The sequence below is a fragment of the Salmo salar genome, chromosome 24, assembly GCF_965601325.2.
Source record: "Salmo salar chromosome 24, fSalSal1, whole genome shotgun sequence".
Classification (NCBI taxonomy): Eukaryota; Metazoa; Chordata; class Actinopteri; order Salmoniformes; family Salmonidae; genus Salmo; species Salmo salar.
Genome location: NC_138314.1, coordinates 25,135,293 through 25,154,651, shown reverse-complemented (window position 1 = coordinate 25,154,651; position 19,359 = coordinate 25,135,293). Strand labels below are relative to the sequence as shown.

General features: G+C 44.3%; 1 protein-coding gene across 12 annotated transcripts in view; it reads right to left on the bottom strand.

Moving 5' to 3' along the window:
- Positions 1-19,359, bottom strand: part of ncor2 (nuclear receptor corepressor 2) — a 198,116-nt gene that overhangs the window by 78,396 nt on the left and 100,361 nt on the right. For 9 of the 12 annotated variants that reach the window (XM_082968599.1, XM_045707178.2, XM_045707173.2 and 6 more), the window contains exons 5-6: positions 4,687-4,875; positions 1,668-1,784 (exon numbers count right to left, since the gene is read on the bottom strand). In XM_082968599.1, coding sequence (XP_082824725.1) covers positions 1,668-1,784; positions 4,687-4,875 — 306 coding nt within the window. The remainder of the gene's footprint in view (positions 1-1,667; positions 1,785-4,686; positions 4,876-19,359) is intronic. The other 3 variants (XM_082968600.1, XM_045707174.2, XM_045707175.2) reach the window with 1 other exon arrangement.

The following is a 19,359-nucleotide window of genomic DNA, read 5'->3' as shown; positions in this document are numbered from 1 at the left end:
TTCTAAAATTGGAAACGTAAAATGTTGACTTACATTTTTTTTTTATGTATTTGGATTGCTGCCAGACGAATGTTACTGTAGTAGAGAAACATGAGTAAGGTGTGTGTGTGTGTGTGTGTGGGGGGGGGGGGGGGGGTTCTGTCTGAAGGTGTGAGTGACCTGCTCACACTAAAGGTCACCAATGCTGACCTTTAGTAGACTACACACTCGGACATACAGCCTTTCCCACTCTCTATTGGGCTGTTAAAGATAACAAGCCAAGTAACAGCAATGACAGAACTCACACATTAATCTCTTCACAATCACTGTCACGGCAGAATGCTCCGAATACAAATTCACTTCCATTCAGCCCTCCATAGGGCCAATTAGCTAAATAAGTTCTCAAACAGCATGAATCCAATGTCTGAGGGGAAGCAGCGTGACAGTCTACCATATTCAGACCGACGTCCACTGCACCTCATCCACATGCTCTCAGTCTTCCTTCACAGCTTCAGTCTCATTCTCAACACTTACAATCAAGCAATTTCTGTGAACCCAATAACACTGTATGGAGTCCAAAAAAAGAACACTATTTCAGTCATACAGAAACATTCATTCAAAGGAAGTCTGTTTTTGGAATGGTTTTGCTCATTATCTTACATCACTACCACCCCAACAACTAGGATCATGATGAACCAGGGGGTATAGCTAATGTGGTCAATACATGTATTCTAACGTTGACCAACCTGTCAGGTGATTTAGGAATGAACACTGACTACAGGCATTACAGGCTGAGCACTGACTGAGACACACTCATATTTACACAGAGAGAGAGAAGTGTGTGAGTGTGTTAGGGCATTTGAAATTATTTCAGTATTCTAATAATGTCATTATATTTTTTTAAGAAACTTCAATGGAGACTTGCTCGAGAGAGAGACTCTGCTTGTTTCAGAAGAACGGTGGGGGAGGGGCGTGACAGGGCCAGGGGCCGGTGTGTGTGACAGTCTGTGTGTGGCACAGAGAGAGAAAAAAAAAGAGCGAAAGAGAGAGAGAGAGTATTTAGACAAACTTGTTGCTGCCATAGGTTATCACACCACCTGAGAGTGCCCGTCTTGACTGCATCAAATAATTCTAAAGTAGCCAGCTAGCTACAGTAGCCAGCTAAGTTAGCCAGCTAGCTAGCTAAAGTAGCAAGGCTAATTGAGGCTTTTTTGCTATGCTCCCCGTCCAATGTCTACAACAACTCCATTCATATGAAACAACAGCCTACCTCTTGGTTGATTATTTTAGCCTACTCCTTCTCATTTAGCCAACTGAATTCTGTTATTTTAATTCCCTTTTGTATTGATTAGAAATCTCCCACTTCACTTGCTACACATGGAGCCTCTGACTGCAGCAGCGCTTTGATTGACTGACAATAACAACAAGCTACTCGTGTGAAATGAGTGTAGGCTGCCGGTGAATCTTTTTATATGGGGCGCACTCATACAAACTGTCATTAAACTGTTGTTATATAAAAATTTTGAATGTAATGGTTTATCCTTGTAGGCTATGTAACAATGTCACATAGATAATTGTATTCCATTTGAGACAAAGACTGTATACTCTCCCAAGTGATTGAATACTAGCATCCGCTCGGATATTCAAATAACCGTGCCCATCCCTAGCGTGTGTGTGATGGTACTGACCCTGTTCTCGTCATAGATGATCTGCACCAGGCTGCGGTGCTTGGCCTCGCTGGGCGGGGGGGAGATCATAGACCGCTCTGGCTCCTGGGGCTTCGCTGCCTCCTCCTCCAGCTGTTGCTGCAGGTCACACACACACACACACACACACACACACACACACACACACACACACACACACACACACACACACAGGGTTACCGGTGAACACAGTGTGTAGACAAGATGTCCCTTTGACTCAGGTTGGGAGAGAAGAATATGCAAGAGAAAGATGACAGATAAAGGTTATCACAAGCCGTGAACAAAAGAGAAATCCCTGATTCTGCAGCACCTTTGTGCTTCTCTGTTTCTGTGGAGACAGGTTACTAGGGAAGTGTGTGTGTGTGTGTGTGTGTGTGCGCAGATCCCCCCCCCCCCCCCCCCCTCCTGCTACTCATCATCTCCTGCAGTGATGAACCTAACTGTCCTACTAGCTGTAATAGCTATTAAGTCCCATGGGTCCAGTTAACCCAAGGGTTACCACAACATGGTGTAACAAAGCCAGCCAGGGCTGGCTGCATGCCAGAGAGGAGAGAGAGAGAGTAGGACTGAGGAGACAAAGTATCTCTTAGGTCAAGAGGATACACCCTTTTCCCTTTGTCGGCCAACACAACACCCATCCTGTACTGGAAAGCCTTGCTTTTCCAACTCCCTGGGCAATATATTGGTGGCTTTTTATGAGGGATATAAACAGGAGAACAGGCCACAGGACAGAGCCTATAGCCAAAGCAATGGCACAGCAGCATCCACTGAACTGATCCATTACATCCATGACGTGTATTTAGTGGGGACATTATGGCCTCCTCACAGCACAACCAGAATCTTAGATCTGCAATAACTGACATAATCAGGGTTTATTACAACTTCAAGTAAAATATCAAAAGTGGTATGACCAATAAACAGGATAGGTATATAGGAGTAATAAGAACAGCAGTATAAACAGACTAGGGGCAGTGCAGGTCGTCTGGGGCAGCAGGGCTGCAGATGTGAGTGGTACAGTCAGAGGTTTTAGTGAAGCTGCTTCTCTGGGGGCTAGGGCTCCTTGTCAATGTGCTGCGGCATGCTCTGTGGGGAGGTGATCTACAGTAGAGCCGGTCTCCTTCCTCCCTCCCCTACCCCAGAAAAAGGCCTGGGCCAGGGCCTCAGCACGGGGAGAGAGAGAGCTGGCTCTGGGCCCTCAGGATCATCCTGGGCCCCAATCGGGATGGATAAGCAGCTGGGGAGGAAAACGCACACATTCCCAGAACCTCCCCCTTCCAAACCCACGGCAGAGTAAAATAAAATAAACCAACTGTCCTGAGCCTGGCTGACAACACAGGCTGGCTGTAACCGGAGCCCCAGCCCCCACTCCTGAGCCTGGCTGACAACACAGGCTGGCTGTAACCGGAGCCCCAGCCCCCACTCCTGAGCCTGGCTGACAACACAGGCTGGCTGTAACCGGAGCCCCAGCCCCCACTCCTGAGCCTGGCTGACAACACAGGCTGGCTGTAACCGGAGCCCCAGCCCCCACTCCTGAGCCTGGCTGACAACACAGGCTGGCTGTAACCGGAGCCCCAGCCCCCACTCCTGAGCCTGGCTGACAACACAGGCTGGCTGTAACCGGAGCCCCAGCCCCCACTCCTGAGCCTGGCTGACAACACAGGCTGGCTGTAACCGGAGCCCCAGCCCCCACTCCTGAGCCTGGCTGACAACACAGGCTGGCTGTAACCAGAGCCCCAGCCCCCACTCCTGAGCCTGGCTGACAACACAGGCTGGCTGTAACCGGAGCCCCAGCCCCCACTCCTGAGCCTGGCTGACAACACAGGCTGGCTGTAACCGGAGCCCCAGCCCCCACTCCTGAGCCTGGCTGACAACACAGGCTGGCTGTAACCGGAGCCCCAGCCCCCACTCCTGAGCCTGGCTGACAACACAGGCTGGCTGTAACCAGAGCCCCAGCCCCCACTCCTGCCAGAACTCTTTAAATAAAGTTTTACCACACCACTTAATTGCTCCAGATGTTTAAATGCTTGGAGAGAGCTGAAGAGGGGAAAGCGTTATGGCGGGGGGAGGGGTGGTTGCGCTGTATAAAAAAAAATAAAATAAATTACAAATTAAAAAATACATAAAAAGCATAGTGTGTGTTGAGGGAAGGGATAGGGAGGGGGCTTGATTTATTTTTCTAGGTAGCAGAGCGTACTCTTTCAATCATTCACTAGGTTTCATCACTAACCCCCCCCATCCCTCCCCCGCCCACCTCCCTACACCTCCCACAGTGGACCGTGCCATGGGTTACAGGTGGCTTAGATTTCCGAAGCAGAATTTTGAGTGCCATCCAAAGGAGAGACTTGAGGGGGAGAGCAGCACCATAGAGCTCTTCTATAAAACATGACGTGGCAGGCGGCCAAGAGGAAGGCCGTGAGGAAGAAATATGAGTGATTTAACAGTCACAAAACTTCCATCATAATCCTCCTTTCCCCCGGGGGAAGCTGTTATTTATGGCTTTATATATTTTTAACCTACTTTTCTCCTAAAAGAAGAAGAGAGGAAGGAAAAGCAGAAGAGAACGCAGCTGCCTAGAAGCAGAGCACTGTGGCAGGCTGTGTGAGCCCTAACTACAGTAACTCAATACAATAATTACAGCAATACAGCCATGTCTGGTCTAAAGGCTTTACTGTGTGAAGATCCACTGAAGACAGGCAATGAGAGGGATACAAGATTTAAATACAGATGGAAACATTTTCAGGAAGACTGCTGGAACTGCCAGAGAACAAGCTGACGTTAAAAACAGTGCAGGCAACGCACTTTCACAGAAACATTCAGGCTCAATGAGAAGTAATGACAATGATAGACACGTTTGGGTCATCCTTAGAAGATAAAGCATATAGATTGCATCAAATTGAAACACAGTCAACTAAGCACACAGTCTCATAATGACAAACAGCGACAAGCACCAAACAAACCGGAGAGAACAGGACCTACAGTATAGCCCATGGTTGTACGGTACCTGTACCTGTTTCTTGCGTAGCTTGCAAATCTGCTGCTCCACCATGGTGATCTCCCGGTCAACACGGTCCATGTTCTGGATGAGCTCCTCCTTGGAGAAGCGGGCTGGCACCAGGTCCAGATCGGGGTCCATCTGGGCCGGGCTGACGGGGGAGATGGGCTCCAGCTTCCCCATGGAGCTGCCCCGGTCCTGGAGGGAGATAGAGGTGACAGAGGATGTTAACTCAACAGTTTATTGGTGTTTCACAATACCAACACTGTTTACATAGTACATTCTGCATATCGTCAGGTTGCTCAGCAAACAGAAGACAGAGTATGCAGTTAAAACTGGAACCTCTAGAAAGGACACAGAGATGGAGGTGAAGAGATAAATCTGCTTGTATGTTTAGACTGCAGCCATCGATTAGACAGCCATCGATTAGACAGCCATCGATTAGAATGCAACTCGTAACTGTCCCAGCCTGATTCAGTTAGTGGTTTAGAGGCAACAATGACATGCTGCAGCTCGGTCTCTCTCTCTCCTTTTGTGTGTCTGTCTGTATCTGTGTGCGGTCTGTGATATGGGTGGCTCTGATAAACACGTGATCTTAACACCCTGCCCGTGTCTCCTTTGGGAAGGCAGCAGCACGCTACGGTAATGAAGTCCTCTGGGTAATGAAAGCTTGTGTCAGTGTCTCACAGTCACTAGACCACACTAATGAATATACAATCAGACTTCATAGAACAGACCAGGCTCTGTTTGAGTATTGTTTGTTTCATTTGAAGGATGAAACACATAGATAGAAGGACAATACAGGGTGGGAGTGGGGTGGGGGTTATTAAGAAATTCTACAACTGCATCATCTATGAAACTCAACTCTGGATTAGGGCTGGGCGATATGGACCAAATATCATACCACAATATTTTTCTAATTTTTGACAGTATGGTGGTATTTGATAGTATTTTAAGTTTCTGACTATTAAGTTAATGTTTTATGAGTTGTGAATGACCCTAGAATGGCAACAAATTAATTCTAAGTGATTATATTTGGCTTTCTTCGTTCTGATGGTTTTATACTCACCCAAACTAGGACATAAAAACAACAGTGAAGTAGTCCAATTTGTAGAACTTTGCATTTATTTAGCACTGTATTGAAATACCTTCATAGAAGGTGTTGTAAAAATCTATACTGGAATGTGGATCCACACCGGTATACACGATATATCGCCTAGCCCTACTATGGATAGCTTAATTTGCAATGCCTTCTTTACATAGTAGTGAAAGGATGGGCTATGTTGTGCCTTGGATCTAGAGAGCCCCAGCAGCAAAGTCTAGTGGTCTCAGTGGTATTGCTGACTATAGGAGGAGGTCTTTGTGCTGGGTCAGTTTACAGGCTTTACTTCTCTGAGAGATAACAATGTCAGCAGGCGAGGTGCATCCTCTCCATTTTAACTACCTTTAACATATTGTACTCAATGTATTCTGTATACAGTAGGGACAGTCAAAGAGGACTATAGTCCATAATTGTTCCGTGTAGCTTAGCATTTTACAAGCATTGACTAGGTATTTGTAAAGACGGTTAAAGTACTGTATATCCTAAACTTAGCCCAGGACGACAGAAGCAACAAGCATGGGAAGTGTGTAAGGGTGTACAAATGAATTTGCTGAAAAATAGCTACAACATCTTTTTCCAACAGAACTCCCAATAAACCAGTAATCCCTCCTAGTAAACCCACTGTGTGTGTATGTGTCTGTGTGTGTGAGAGAAACAAGGAGAGGAAATAGAAGTGTCTGTGTGGGAGTGAATGTTTCATCATATATATGATATGGCTGTGACGATACCAGTATTGTGATATTTATTCCATGGCAAAAATGAAAACACGAACCAGACTAATCTTGGTATATTAAAAACCTGCTGTATGTAAAATATTGTGTGCTATTGCTTGGAAAATAAATAAATGTGACTCTGGATGACAACATAATAATGTTGGTTTCCAACATTAAAACGTCTTACAGCTCTTTAAGAATAGGGGCCAGTATTGACAATTTCGGAAAAAATATGTGCCCATATTAAACTGCCTCCTACTCAAACTCAGAAGCTAGGATATGCATATTATTAGTAGATTTGGATAGAAAACACTCTGAAGTTCCTAAAACTGTTTGAATGATGTCTGTGAGTATAACAGAACTCATATGGCAAGCAAAAACCTGAGAGAAATCCTACCAGGAAGTGGAAACCTGGATGCATGGGCTCTCTTCAAGTCGTTTCCTATTGAACACACAGTGACGTAGTAATAATTGTGCACTTCCTAAGGCTTCCACTAGATGTCAACAGTCTTTACAAAGTTGTTTGAGGCGTCTATGATGAACAGAGACCGAATGAGAAGGTGGGGAAGTTGGTAAGCCAGGGAATGACATCACTTCCTTGGTGCGCGTTCACGAGGGTGGATCCTCCGTTCCAAAACGTTTTTCAAGACACAGGAACCGTCCGGTTGAAATATTACTGAATCTTCACGTTCTAAAGGCCCTAAAGATTGATGTTTTACAACGTTTGACATGTTTGAACAAACGTAAATTCAACTTTTTTAAACTTTTCGGCGTGACATTGTCCACGCGCTTCCTACATTTGGAGTAGCTGAACTGAACGCGCGAACAACAAGGAGTTATTTGGACATAAATTATGAACTTTATCGAACAAAACAACATTTATTGTGGACCTGGGATTCCTGGAAGTGCCTTCTGATGAAGATCATCAAAGGTAAGGGAATATTTCTAATGCAATTTATGATTTTAGATGACTCCAAGATGGCGGCTATCTGTATAGCCTAGTGTATTTTTCTGAGCTCAGTACTCAGATTATTGCAAAGAGTGCTTTCCTCGTGAAGCTTTTTTGAAATCTTTCACAGCGTTAGCATAAAGGAGATGTTCATCTATAATTCTTTGAATGACAGTTTAATATGTTATCAACGTTTATGACAAGTATTTTTGTAAATTGTGGCGCTGCTTCACCGGCAGTATGAGGGAAAATATTTCCTGAACGTCACGCACCAATGTAAAATGCTGTTTTTATATATAAATATGAACTTTATCGAACAAAAAAATGCATGTATTGTGTAACATGATGTCCTAGGAGTGTCATCTGATGAAGATCGTCAAAGGTTAGTGCTGCATTTAGCTGTGTTTTGGGTATTTGTGATGCATGCTAGTTGCTTGGAAAATGGCTGTGTGGTTATTTGTGTCGATGTACTCTCCTAACATAATCTAATGTTTTGCTTTCGCTGTAAAGCCTTTTTGAAATCGGACAACGTGGTTCGATTCAGGAGAAGTGTATCTATAAAATGGTGTAAAATAGTCCTATGTTTGAGAAATATAAATTATTAGATTTGTGGTTTTGAATATGGCGCTCTGATTTTTCACTGGCTATTGTCAAACTCCATCCGGCTAATGGGATTGGCGTCGTAAGAGGCTGTTTTCCTAAAGAAATTAAACCTGCTTTGTGTTTTGTTTCCTTGCCACGGTACTAACGAGTATTGCAGTACTGGTATCGTCCCGGCCCTAGTGCTTGGTATGTGTGTGTAGAGACACACGGACAGTAAATGAGAGTGTGTGATTCAGCTTGGGTTTTGTTCTGTGTTATTTTTAAACTGCTGTAATGAGCGTTATATAACTGGCCTAATCTAGGGGAGGCAGGCTGAGGCTGGGTCCTGATGCTCTCTGACCTGCTGCAGCTGAAATGTCAGGAGGAGGGGGATGGAATGGACTGGCTGGGATGAGATGACGAGCACCCAGGCTGCTAGTCATACACGTCCATCACATCACACACACACACACACACACAGACACACACACACAAGCCTACCAGTGCTTTGTCTGCTAAACATCTCCATTTCTAATCATATACTTGGAATGCTGCAACAACCCCTTGTTATAGGATATATCTTAAAGTGGATATATCATAATTTCTCTCTGAGAAATGATGATGTAAAAGCAGAGACTGGCCAAGATGAAAGAAGAGACTTTGTGGGTTAGGAAAAGATTGTGTGATTTTGGAAGGAAAATCATTGATATAATGTGTAGAAAGGATAGGTAGGTAGAGATTAGGTTACATGGCCCTCTGTATTAAGACCTTAAGTACAATTGTCTGACAAGCAACCACTTAAGCTCTGCAACCTCTTATACCAGAGTTAAGTCAATGACTTTGAGTTTGTGTAAAACATTGAGGTGTTTGGTTGGGGGGGGGGGGGGGGGGGGGGTTCATCTGGTGAGAGGGCTATCTATCAAAAAGAGGATTAGTTCTCCTGGGCTTTCAAGTAGTTCTCTAGGACCGACACCCTGACTGTCTTCTGTACTTGTGAAGAACAACACATTTCCACACACTGCTAACAGATGGAGTGCGAAAATATACTGGAAAAAAATAAAACGCAACATGTGAAGTGTTGGTCCAATGTTTTATAAGCCGAAATAAAAGATTGCAGAAATGTTCCATACGCACAAAAGTGTATTTTTCTCAAATGTGCATACATTTGTTTACATCCCTGTAAGTGACCATTTCTCCTTTGCCAGGATAATCCATCCACCTGACACGTGTGGCATATCAAGAAGCTGATAAAAACAGCATGATCATTACACAGGTGCACCTTGTGCTGGGGACAATAAAAGGCCACTATGAAATGTGCAGTTTTGTCACACAACACCACAGATGTCTCAAGTTTTGAGGGAAAGTGCAATTGGCATGCTGACTGCAGGAATGTCCACCAGAGCTGTTGCCAGATAATGTAATGTTCATTTCTCTGCCATAAGCCACATCCAACATCGTTTTAGAGAATTTGGCAGTACGTACAAACGTTCTCAAAACCGCAGACCACGTGTAACCACACCAGCCCAGGACCTCCACATCCGGCTTCTTTACCTGCGGGATCGTCTGAGACCGGGAAATCCATAGATTAGAGCCTTATGAATGCATTTCAATTGACTGATTTCCTTACAAGAACTCAGTAAAATCATTGAAATTGTTGTATGTTGCGCTTATATTTTGTTCATTATAGGTGACCCCCATGTTAAAGCCTGTCCCCACTGCAGATCATATACCCAGTCTAATCCCACACATGAAAATTCCCACTCATTCAACCAACTTTAGGCTAACTTTGGACTGTGTGTGATTGTGTGTATGTGTACACAAACATATGTAATGCATGCTGAGTGAGCACAAGCGTTGATAGAGCGTGCATGCTGTACAGTATGTGTCAGTGAACATACACTGTACCAGTCAAATGTTTGGAAACACCTACTCAATCCAGGGTTTTTCTTTATTTTTACTATTTTTTTACATTGTAGAATAATAGTGAAGACATCAAAACTAGGAAATAACACATGGAATCATGTAGTAACCAAAAAAGTGTTAAACAAATTAAAATATGCTTTATATTCTTCAAAGTAGCCACCCTTTGCACACTCTTGGCATCTGTCGACCAGCTTCACCTGGAATGCTTTTCCAACAGTCTTGAGGAAGTTCCCACATACGCTGAGCACTTGTTGGCTGCTTCTCACTCTGCGATCCACCTCATCCCAAACCATCTCAATTGGGTTGAGGTCGGGTGATTGTAAAGGCCAGGTCATCTGATGCAGCACTCCATCACTCTCCTTCTTGGTCAAATACCCTTACACAGCCTGGAGGTGTGTTGGGTCATTGTCCTGTTGAAAAACAAATGATAGTCCCACAAAGTGCAAACAAGACGGGATGGCGTATCACTGCAGAATGCTGTGGTAGCCATAATGGTTAAGTGTGCCTTCAATCCTAAATAAATCAGTGTCACCAGCAAAGCACCCCCACACTATCACACCTCCTCCTCCATGCTTCACGGTGGGAAACACACATGCGGAGATCATCCGTTTATCTGCTCTGCGTCTCACAAAGACAAGGCGGTTGGAAACCAAAATCAGACCAAAGGACAGATTTCCACCGGTTTAATGTCCATTGCTCGTGTTTCTTGGCCCAAACAAGTCTCTTCTTATTGGTGTCCTTTAGTAGTGGTTTCTTTGCAGCAATTCGACCATGAAGGCCTGATTCACGCAGTCTCCTCTGAACAGTTGATGTTGAGATGTGTCTTACTTGTGAAGCATTTATTTGGGCTGCAATTTCTGCGGCTGGTAACTCTAATGAACTTATCCTCTGATGAACTTATAACTCTAATGACCTTCATGTCTTAAAGTAATGATGGACTGTCAATTTCTCTTTGACTATTTTAACTGTTCTTGCCATAATATGGACTTGGTATTTTACCAAATAGGGCTATATTCTGTATACCACCCCTACCTTGTCACAACACAAGTGATTGGCTCAAACGCATTAAGAAGGAAAGAAATTCTACAAATGAACTTCTAACAAGGCACACCTGTTAATTGAAATGCATTCCAGGTGACTACCTCATGATCTGGTTGAGAGAATGCCAAGAGTGTGCGACGCTGTCATCAAGGCAAAGGGAGGCTACTTTGAAGAATCTCAAATATAAAATATATTTGATTTGTTTAACACTTTTTCGGTTACTATTCGATTCCATATCTGTGATTTAATAGTTTTGATGTCTTCGCTATTATTCTACAATGGTGAAAATAGTAAAAATAAAGAAAAACCCTGGAATGAGTAGGTGTCCAAAGTTTGACTAGTACTGCATGTGCGCTCCATAAGATAATTGAAAGGAGCAGGGATAAACATCCTGTTGGTTTCATGTTAGTAGGTGTTCTTGATATCAAGGTCGCTCAAGGTCCTAAACGATATCTTAACCGCCATCGATAAGAAACAATACTGTGCTGCCGTATTCATTGACCTGGTTAAAGCTTTCGACTCTGTCAATCACCACATCCTCATCGGCAGACTCAATAGCCTTGGTTTCTCAAACGATTGCATCGCCTGGTTCACCAACTACTTCTCTGATAGAGTTCAGTGTGTCAAATCCGAGGGCCTGTTGTCCGGACCTCTGGCAGTCTCTATGGGGGTGCCACAGGGTTCAATTCTCGGGTCGACTCTTTTCTCTGTATACATCAATGATGTTGCTCTCGCTGCTGGTGATTCTCTGATCCACCTCTACGCAGACGACACAATTCTGTATACTTCTGGCCCTTCTTTGGACACTGTGTTAACAACCCTCCAGACGAGCTTCAATGCCATACAACTCTACTTCCTTGGCCTCCAACTGCTCCTAAATACAAGTAAAACTAAATGCATGCTCTTCAACCGATCGCTGCCTGCACCTGCCCGCCTGTCCAGCATCACTACTCTGGACGGTTCTGACTTAGAATATGTGGACAACTACAAATACCTAGGTGTCTGGTTAGACTGTAAACTCTCCTTCCAGACTCACATCAAACATCTCCAATCCAAAGTTAAATCTAGAATTGGCTTCCTATTTCGCAACAAAGCATCCTTCACTCATGCTGCTAAACATACCCTCGTAAAACGGACCATCCTACCGATCCTCGACTTTGGCGATGTCATTTACAAAACAGCCTCCAATACCCTACTCAATAAATTGGATGCAGTCTATCACAGTGCCATCCGTTTTGTCACCAAAGCCCCATATACTACCCACCACTGCGACCTGTACGCTCTCGTTGGCTGGCCTTCGCTTCATAATCGTCGCCAAACCCACTGGCTCCAGGTCATCTACAAGACCCTGCTAGGTAAAGTCCCCCCTTATCTCCACTCACTGGTCACCATAGCAGCACCCACCTGTAGCACGCGCTCCAGCAGGTATATCTCTCTGGTCACCCCCAAAGCCAATTCCTCCTTTGGCCGTCTCTCCTTCCAGTTCTCTGCTGCCAATGATTGGAACGAACTACAAAAATCTCTGAAACTGGAAACACTTATCTCCCTCACTAGCTTTAAGCACCAGCTGTCAGAGCAGCTCACAGATCACTGCACCTGTACATAGCCAATCTATAATTTAGCCCAAACAACTACCTCTTCCCCTACTGTATTTATTTATTTTATTTATTTATTTTGCTCCTTTGCACCCCATTATTTACATTTCTACTTTGCACTTTCTTCTACTACAAATCTACCATTCCAGTGTTTTACTTGCTATATTGTATTTACTTTGCCACCATGGCCTTTACCTCCCTTATCTCACCTCATTTGCTCACATTGTATATAGATGTATTTTCTACTGTATTATTGACTGTTTGTTTGTTTTACTCCATGTGTAACTCTGTGTTGTTGTATGTTGTCGAACTGCTTTGCTTTATCTTGGCCAGGTCGCGATTGTAAATGACAACTTGTTCTCAACTTGCCTACCTGGTTAAATAAAGGTGAAATTATTATATATTTTTTAAATATCACATGATTCAGTCAATTCCCTCACACACACACACACGGAGAGATCAAGAACAGAACACTACAGCAGGTGCACAACTAATCTTAGCCTAGGTGACATTTTAAAGTTAGATTTGTTTGTGTGTCAGTGGTAATGTTGAACCCAAAGAAACAAGCACCCCTGACTATCTCTGACCATGAAAACAGCCTGTTCCAAAAGCTAATCAGAATAGATAGAGAGCTGCCAGTATCATAACTGACAATACAGAACAATCCACCTAATGACAGTCCAGCAGACAGGAGAATGTGGGGGGAAATAAATGAAGGGGGCAGCACTCACTCACACACTCACTCAAACAATTATGTCATCCAAGAAGTCTGGCATGGACTTGTTCGCTTCCAGATCACCTCAGTCTTCCAGGAAAGGTATTTGGGTTTCCACTAGGGCTGTGGTGGTCATGAACATTTTGTCAGCCGGTTATTGTCATGCAAATGACTGTACGAGCAACACTCACTACTGAGTTCCAAACAGTCTCTGGAAGCAACGTCAGCACAATAACTGTTCATCGGGAGCTTTATGAAATGGGTTTCCATGGCCGAGCAGCCGCACACAAGCCTAAGACCACCATGCGCAATGCCAAGCGTCAGCTGGAGTAGTGAATCACGCTTCACCATCTGGAAGTCTGGCGGATGAATCTTGGTTTGGCGGATGCCAGGAGAACGCTACCTGCCCGAATGCATAGTGCCAACTGTAAAATTTGGTGGAGGAGGAAAAATGGTCTGGGGCTGTTTTTCACAGTTCGGCTAGGACCCTTAGTTCTAGTGAAGGGACATTTTAATCCTACAGCATACAATGACATTCTAGACTATTCTGTGCTTTTAACTTTGTGGCAACAGTTTGGGGAAGCCCCTTTCCTGTTCCAGCATGACAATGCACCTGTGAACAAAGCGAGGTCCAAACAGAAATGGTTTGTTGAGATTGGTGTGGAAGAACTTGACTGGCCTGCGCAGAGACCTAACCTCAACCCCATCGAACACCTTCGGGATGAATTGGAACGCTGACTGCGAACCAGTGCTAATCACCCAACATCAGTGCCCGACCTCACTAATGCTCTTGTGGTGAATAGAAGCAAGTCCCCGCAGCAATGTTACAACATCTAGTGGAAAGCCTTCCCAGAAGAGTGGAGGCTGTTATAGCAGCAAAGGGGGGACCAACTCCATACTAATGCCCATGATTTTGGAATGAGATGGTCGACAAGCAGGTGTCCACATAATGTTGGTGTATATAGGCCTTTGCGAATGCATAAGCTCATATGCTTATGGGTGTTTTGAATGAATCACCTTCGAAAGCATTGTCCATTTCGTTATGTTTGGCTTTGAAACAACATCCACAAGGACCATATTTTAGACCCAGTTTCATTCAACCTGTTGTTGAACCTCTATTCAAATTGATCAATCACAGTGAGGTGAGTTTTAAAAGCACAGTCCTGTTTTGTGTTTGTTGTGATTTTGGATTTCATTTGCATGCAGAATGGTTAGAGGGACAATAGAGCCCTGAGTACCAGGCCATTAGCAACCTGACAGTCGTTAGCGATTGTGTACTGAACGCATGTCCATGGTGCTGTGGTGGATGAATCAGAATTAGTTGGGTAACATAGATGATTAAGATGTTTTATTAGTATAATATGCTTATGTGAGATACTTGTCACTAGAAAGTGTCCTTTGGACTCTGGTATGTTTCAGTTACACGTTTCCCTTAGCTGGGGCTCAGTAACTTGGGGCCCAGAGAGGGGAGAGGTCAGACTTGACTTTCATATGTGAATGTGTCTTTACCTATTCTTAAACCATGCGAAGGGATGGCGTGATTAATGGGGAACCAATGACTTGTCTCCACAATCCTTTTCTTTATTGTGGGGAGGTTTATGGCAGTGTCTGGGAACATTGTATGTCCTCTCTTAGATCTCGCACTTATCTTGTGATAGTATATGGCATAGAGGTTCACTCCCCCAGTGAGCCTGTCCAGGAGTGGGGTCAAGAGGGGGTTTGCTTGAGATGGGAGTATCTAGAGTTGACAATTGATATATGCCATTGGATGAAATGGTGTTTTTGTTCTATGAAGTACCAGGGACGAAATTAGAACCTCATCATTAGGGATCAAACTGAACGATAATTTATAGCGAATGCTATCTGGCTGTAAATACTCCTCTCTAAAGTAAACAGTCTCTTTGTGAACCATTCCTAACTATCTGTGGTTTGTCATGTCAAATGGGGGTGGATATTTGGGTATAAAATATCTCAGTAGCCATTGTGTTGGAACCTTCCTGGTTCATTCGAGTTCATTATTGAAGGTCAAGTGCTTTTGCAAAAGTATCTTAAGTATTAAAGATGTAGTTAACTCGGACTGGTGTGTTTGTAACTCCTCATTTGGTAATGCAGAAATTATCCACCACAGTGCATAAGAGGAAATTACGTCACTCAATGGTCACGTGGAATTTGACTGCGGTCATGACTCATGACTGCCAGTGTGGTGGTATTACGATCACCCCAACAGCCCTAGTTTCCACAACAGCATATATATCACTGTCAGACTGACAAGTCAGGCCAGAGCAGTGTTGGCAGTGTGTGCCACGCATGGACATTTGGTTAAGTCATAGCTCAAGAGATGTGAAGAATGACCTTCCAGCCCTCAGTAGCCTCCCCCTCCAAACTCCAACCACACAGACCGCACACACACCTCATTCCTATTCTGTCCTCCCAGGGCCGATCAATAAGCAGAGGCTTAGACAGAAGATGGCCTTCACTCCATATCTCACCGAGGAGAGAAAACAAGGCTGTCATTGTGTTTGGTGGTGGTCTGTCATGCTGCCGTGGAACTAAGCCTGTGGATCAGCCTCTAGTCTACTCCATTACATATCAACACACAGCAGAGGGTATCTATGGTTTAGCACCGCTTACTATACAAAGCGTTGAGAAAGTCTGATACCACAGTAGCAAGATAAGTGTACACTGAGTGTACAAAACATTGTCTCTTTTCATGAGAGTGACTAGGTGAATCCAGGCGAAAGCTACGATCCCTTATTGAAGTCATCTGTTAAATCCACTTCAGTCAGTGCAGATGAAGGGGAGGAGACAGGTTAAAGAATGATTTTTAAGCCTTGAGACATTATGTATGTGTGCCATTCAGAGGGTGAATGGCAAGACAAAATACTTAAGTGCCTTTGAACGTGGTATGGTAGTAGGTGCCAGGCGCACCGGTTTGAGTGTCAAGAACTGCAATGCTGCTGAGTTTTTTTATTGTCAACAGTTTCCTGTGTGTATCAAGAATGGTCCACCACCCAAAGGACATCCAGCCAACCTGACAACTGTGGGAAGCAAGGGAGTCAACGTGGGCCAGCATCCCTGTGGAACGCTTCCGACACCTTGTACTGTAGAGTCCATGCGCAGACGAATTGAGGCTGTTCCTGAGGGCAAAGTGGGGTGCAACTCAATATTAGGAAGGTGTTCCTAAAGTTTTGTATACTCAGTGTATGTACAGGACTCCAAACTGGAATTTTATATTCACAAATCTTATTTTCTGGTGCTTCAAAATTTTGTTGTGCTTTTATCGTTTTTAAGTTGGAAGCACCAGTGCTACCAAGGAAACATTTTAATTTGGAGCACGAGTGTATGTAAGAACTCGCTTCAGTACAATACATCTGTACAGCACAGTTTTTCAGTTTTTACTTTTCTACTACAGTGAGAACAGTGATGGTACTATACATTTGCTGAATGTATAACTGGCCTGAGGCAATATAGGTACTTGTATCACTTTGTCCTTGTTCAATCAAAACTAATTTCACAGGCAAATTAATTCACTGAGATTACTACCTCTTACACATTCCTGATACTGATGTTGAGCGTGTTATTGTAAAGCTAGGTGTTAGTGTTCAGAGTGCTTTAGAAGGGGCCTCGTGGCTGAGTATGCAGTACATTGGTCCTCGTGAGATAACGTTACACAACGACAGACCTATTGAGAGGTAGTTATTTCCCTGCTAGACAGGCTGCTTGTATTATATAGTCTAGTCTGCTCCCCCTTGTCATGTCCCTCTGTCTCTTCCTCCTCCATTTCCCCCTTCCCTTTATCTGTGCCGCTCTCTGTATTTGCCATTTTTCTTTTTTCATTCCCCATCCCTCTTCTATGTCTCTCCTGTTTTACTAATTCTTTCCATACAGTGATTGCATTTGTCAGAACTTAGTCAGGTCCAGAATTATTAGCACCCTTGATAAAGATGCACAAAAAAGACTGGATAAAATAAATGCAAATACTGAGCTATATTGTCGGTGGGAAGAAAAAAAAACAGGGAAATGTAATTATTTTATTCTAATACAATTGCTCAGAAAATGTATTTTGTTTAACAAGTAATCTAAAAATATATATATAAAACGATGGGGTCAAAATTATTGGTGGCCCTGTTTTCAATAACTTTTCAAATCCAATCTTAGTCAAACACATATTTAGCAGATGTTATTTCAGGTGTAGCGAAATGCTTGTGTTCCTAGCTCAAACAGAGCAGTAGTATCTAACATTTCACAACAATATACACAAATCTAAAGTAAAATAATGGAATTAAGAAATACATAAATATCAGGACGAGCAATGTCAGAGTGACATTGACTAAAATACAGTAGAATAGAATATAGTATATACATTGAAATGAGTAAAGCAGTACAGTATGTACACATTAAAGTGACCAGTGATTCCATGTCATTCATATATATATATATATATATATATATATATATAGGGCAGCAGCCTCTAAGCTGCAGGGTTGAGTAACCGGGAGGTAGCCGGCTAGTGATGGCTATTTAACAGTCTGATGGCCTTGAGATAGAAGCCATTTTCAGTATCTCTGTCCCAACTTTGATGCACCTGTACTGACCTTGCCTTCTGGATGGTAGCGGGGTAAACAGACCGTGGCTTGGGTGGTTGATGTCCTTGATGATCTTTTAGGCCTTCCTGTGACATTGGGTGCCGTAGGTGTCCTGGAGGGCAGGCAGTGTGGCCCCAGTGATGCGTTGGGCAGACCGCACCACCCTCTGGAGAGCCCTGGGGTTACGGGCAGTGCAGTTGCCATATCAGGCAGTAATACACCCCGACAGAATGCTCCCAATTGTGCATCTGTAAAAGTTTGTGAGGGTCTTAGGGCCCAAGCCAAATTTCTTCAGCCTCCTGAGGTTGAAGAGGCGCTGTTGCACTTTCTTCACCACGCTGTTTGTGTGGGTGGACCAATTCAGATTGTCAGTGATGTGTACGCAGAGGATCAGGAAACTTTTCACCTTCTCCACTGCGGTCCTGTCGATGTGGATAGGGGCGTGCTCTCTCTGCTGTCTTCTGAAGTCCACGATCAGCTCCTTTTGTTTTGTTGACGGTGAGGTTATTTTCCTGGCACCACTCCGCCAGGGCCCTCACCTCCTCCCTGTAGGCTGTCTCGTCATTGTTGGTAATCAGGCCTACTACTGCGACGTCTGCAAACTTAATGATTGAATTGGAGGTCTGCGTTGCCACGCAGTCATAGGTGAACAGGGAGTACATGAGGGGGCTGAGCACACACCCTTGTGGGGCCCCTGTGTTGAGGATCAGCGAAGTGGAGGTGTTGTTTCCTACCTTCACCACCTGGGGGCAGCCCGTCAGGAAGTCCAGGACCCAGTTGCACAGGGCGGGGTTCAGACTCAGGACCCAAACCTTAATGATGAGCTTTGAGGGTACTATGATGTTGAAAACTGAACTATAGTCAAAGAACAGCATTCTTACATAGGTATTCCTCTTGTCCAGATGGGATAGGGCAGTGTGCAGTGTGATGGCGATTGCATTCTCTGTGGATATATTGGGGCGGTATGCAAATTGAAGTGGGTCTAGGGTGTCAGGTAAGGTAGAGGTGATATGATCCTTGATTAGCCTCTCAAAGCACTTCATGATGACAGAAGTGAGTGCTAAAGGGCAATAGTCATTGAGTTCAGTTACCTTTGCTTTCATGAGTACAGGAACAATGGTGGACATCTTGACGCAAGTGGGGACAGCAGACTGGGATAGGGAGAGAATGAACATGTCCGTAAACACTCCAGCTCGCTGGTCTGCACATGCTCTGAGGACGTGGCTAAGGATGCTGTCTGGCCCGGCAACCTTGCGAGGGTTAACACGCTTAAATGTCTTACTCACGCCGGCTTCTGCGAATGAGAGCCCACAGTCCTTGGGAGCAGGCCGCGTCGGTGGCACTGTGATATCCTCAAAGCGGGCAAAGGTGTTTAGCTTGTCCGGAAGTAAGATGTCAGTGTCCACGACGTGGATGTTTTTCCCTTTGTAATCCGTGATTTCCTGTAGACCCTGCCACGTCACATGTCTGAGCGGT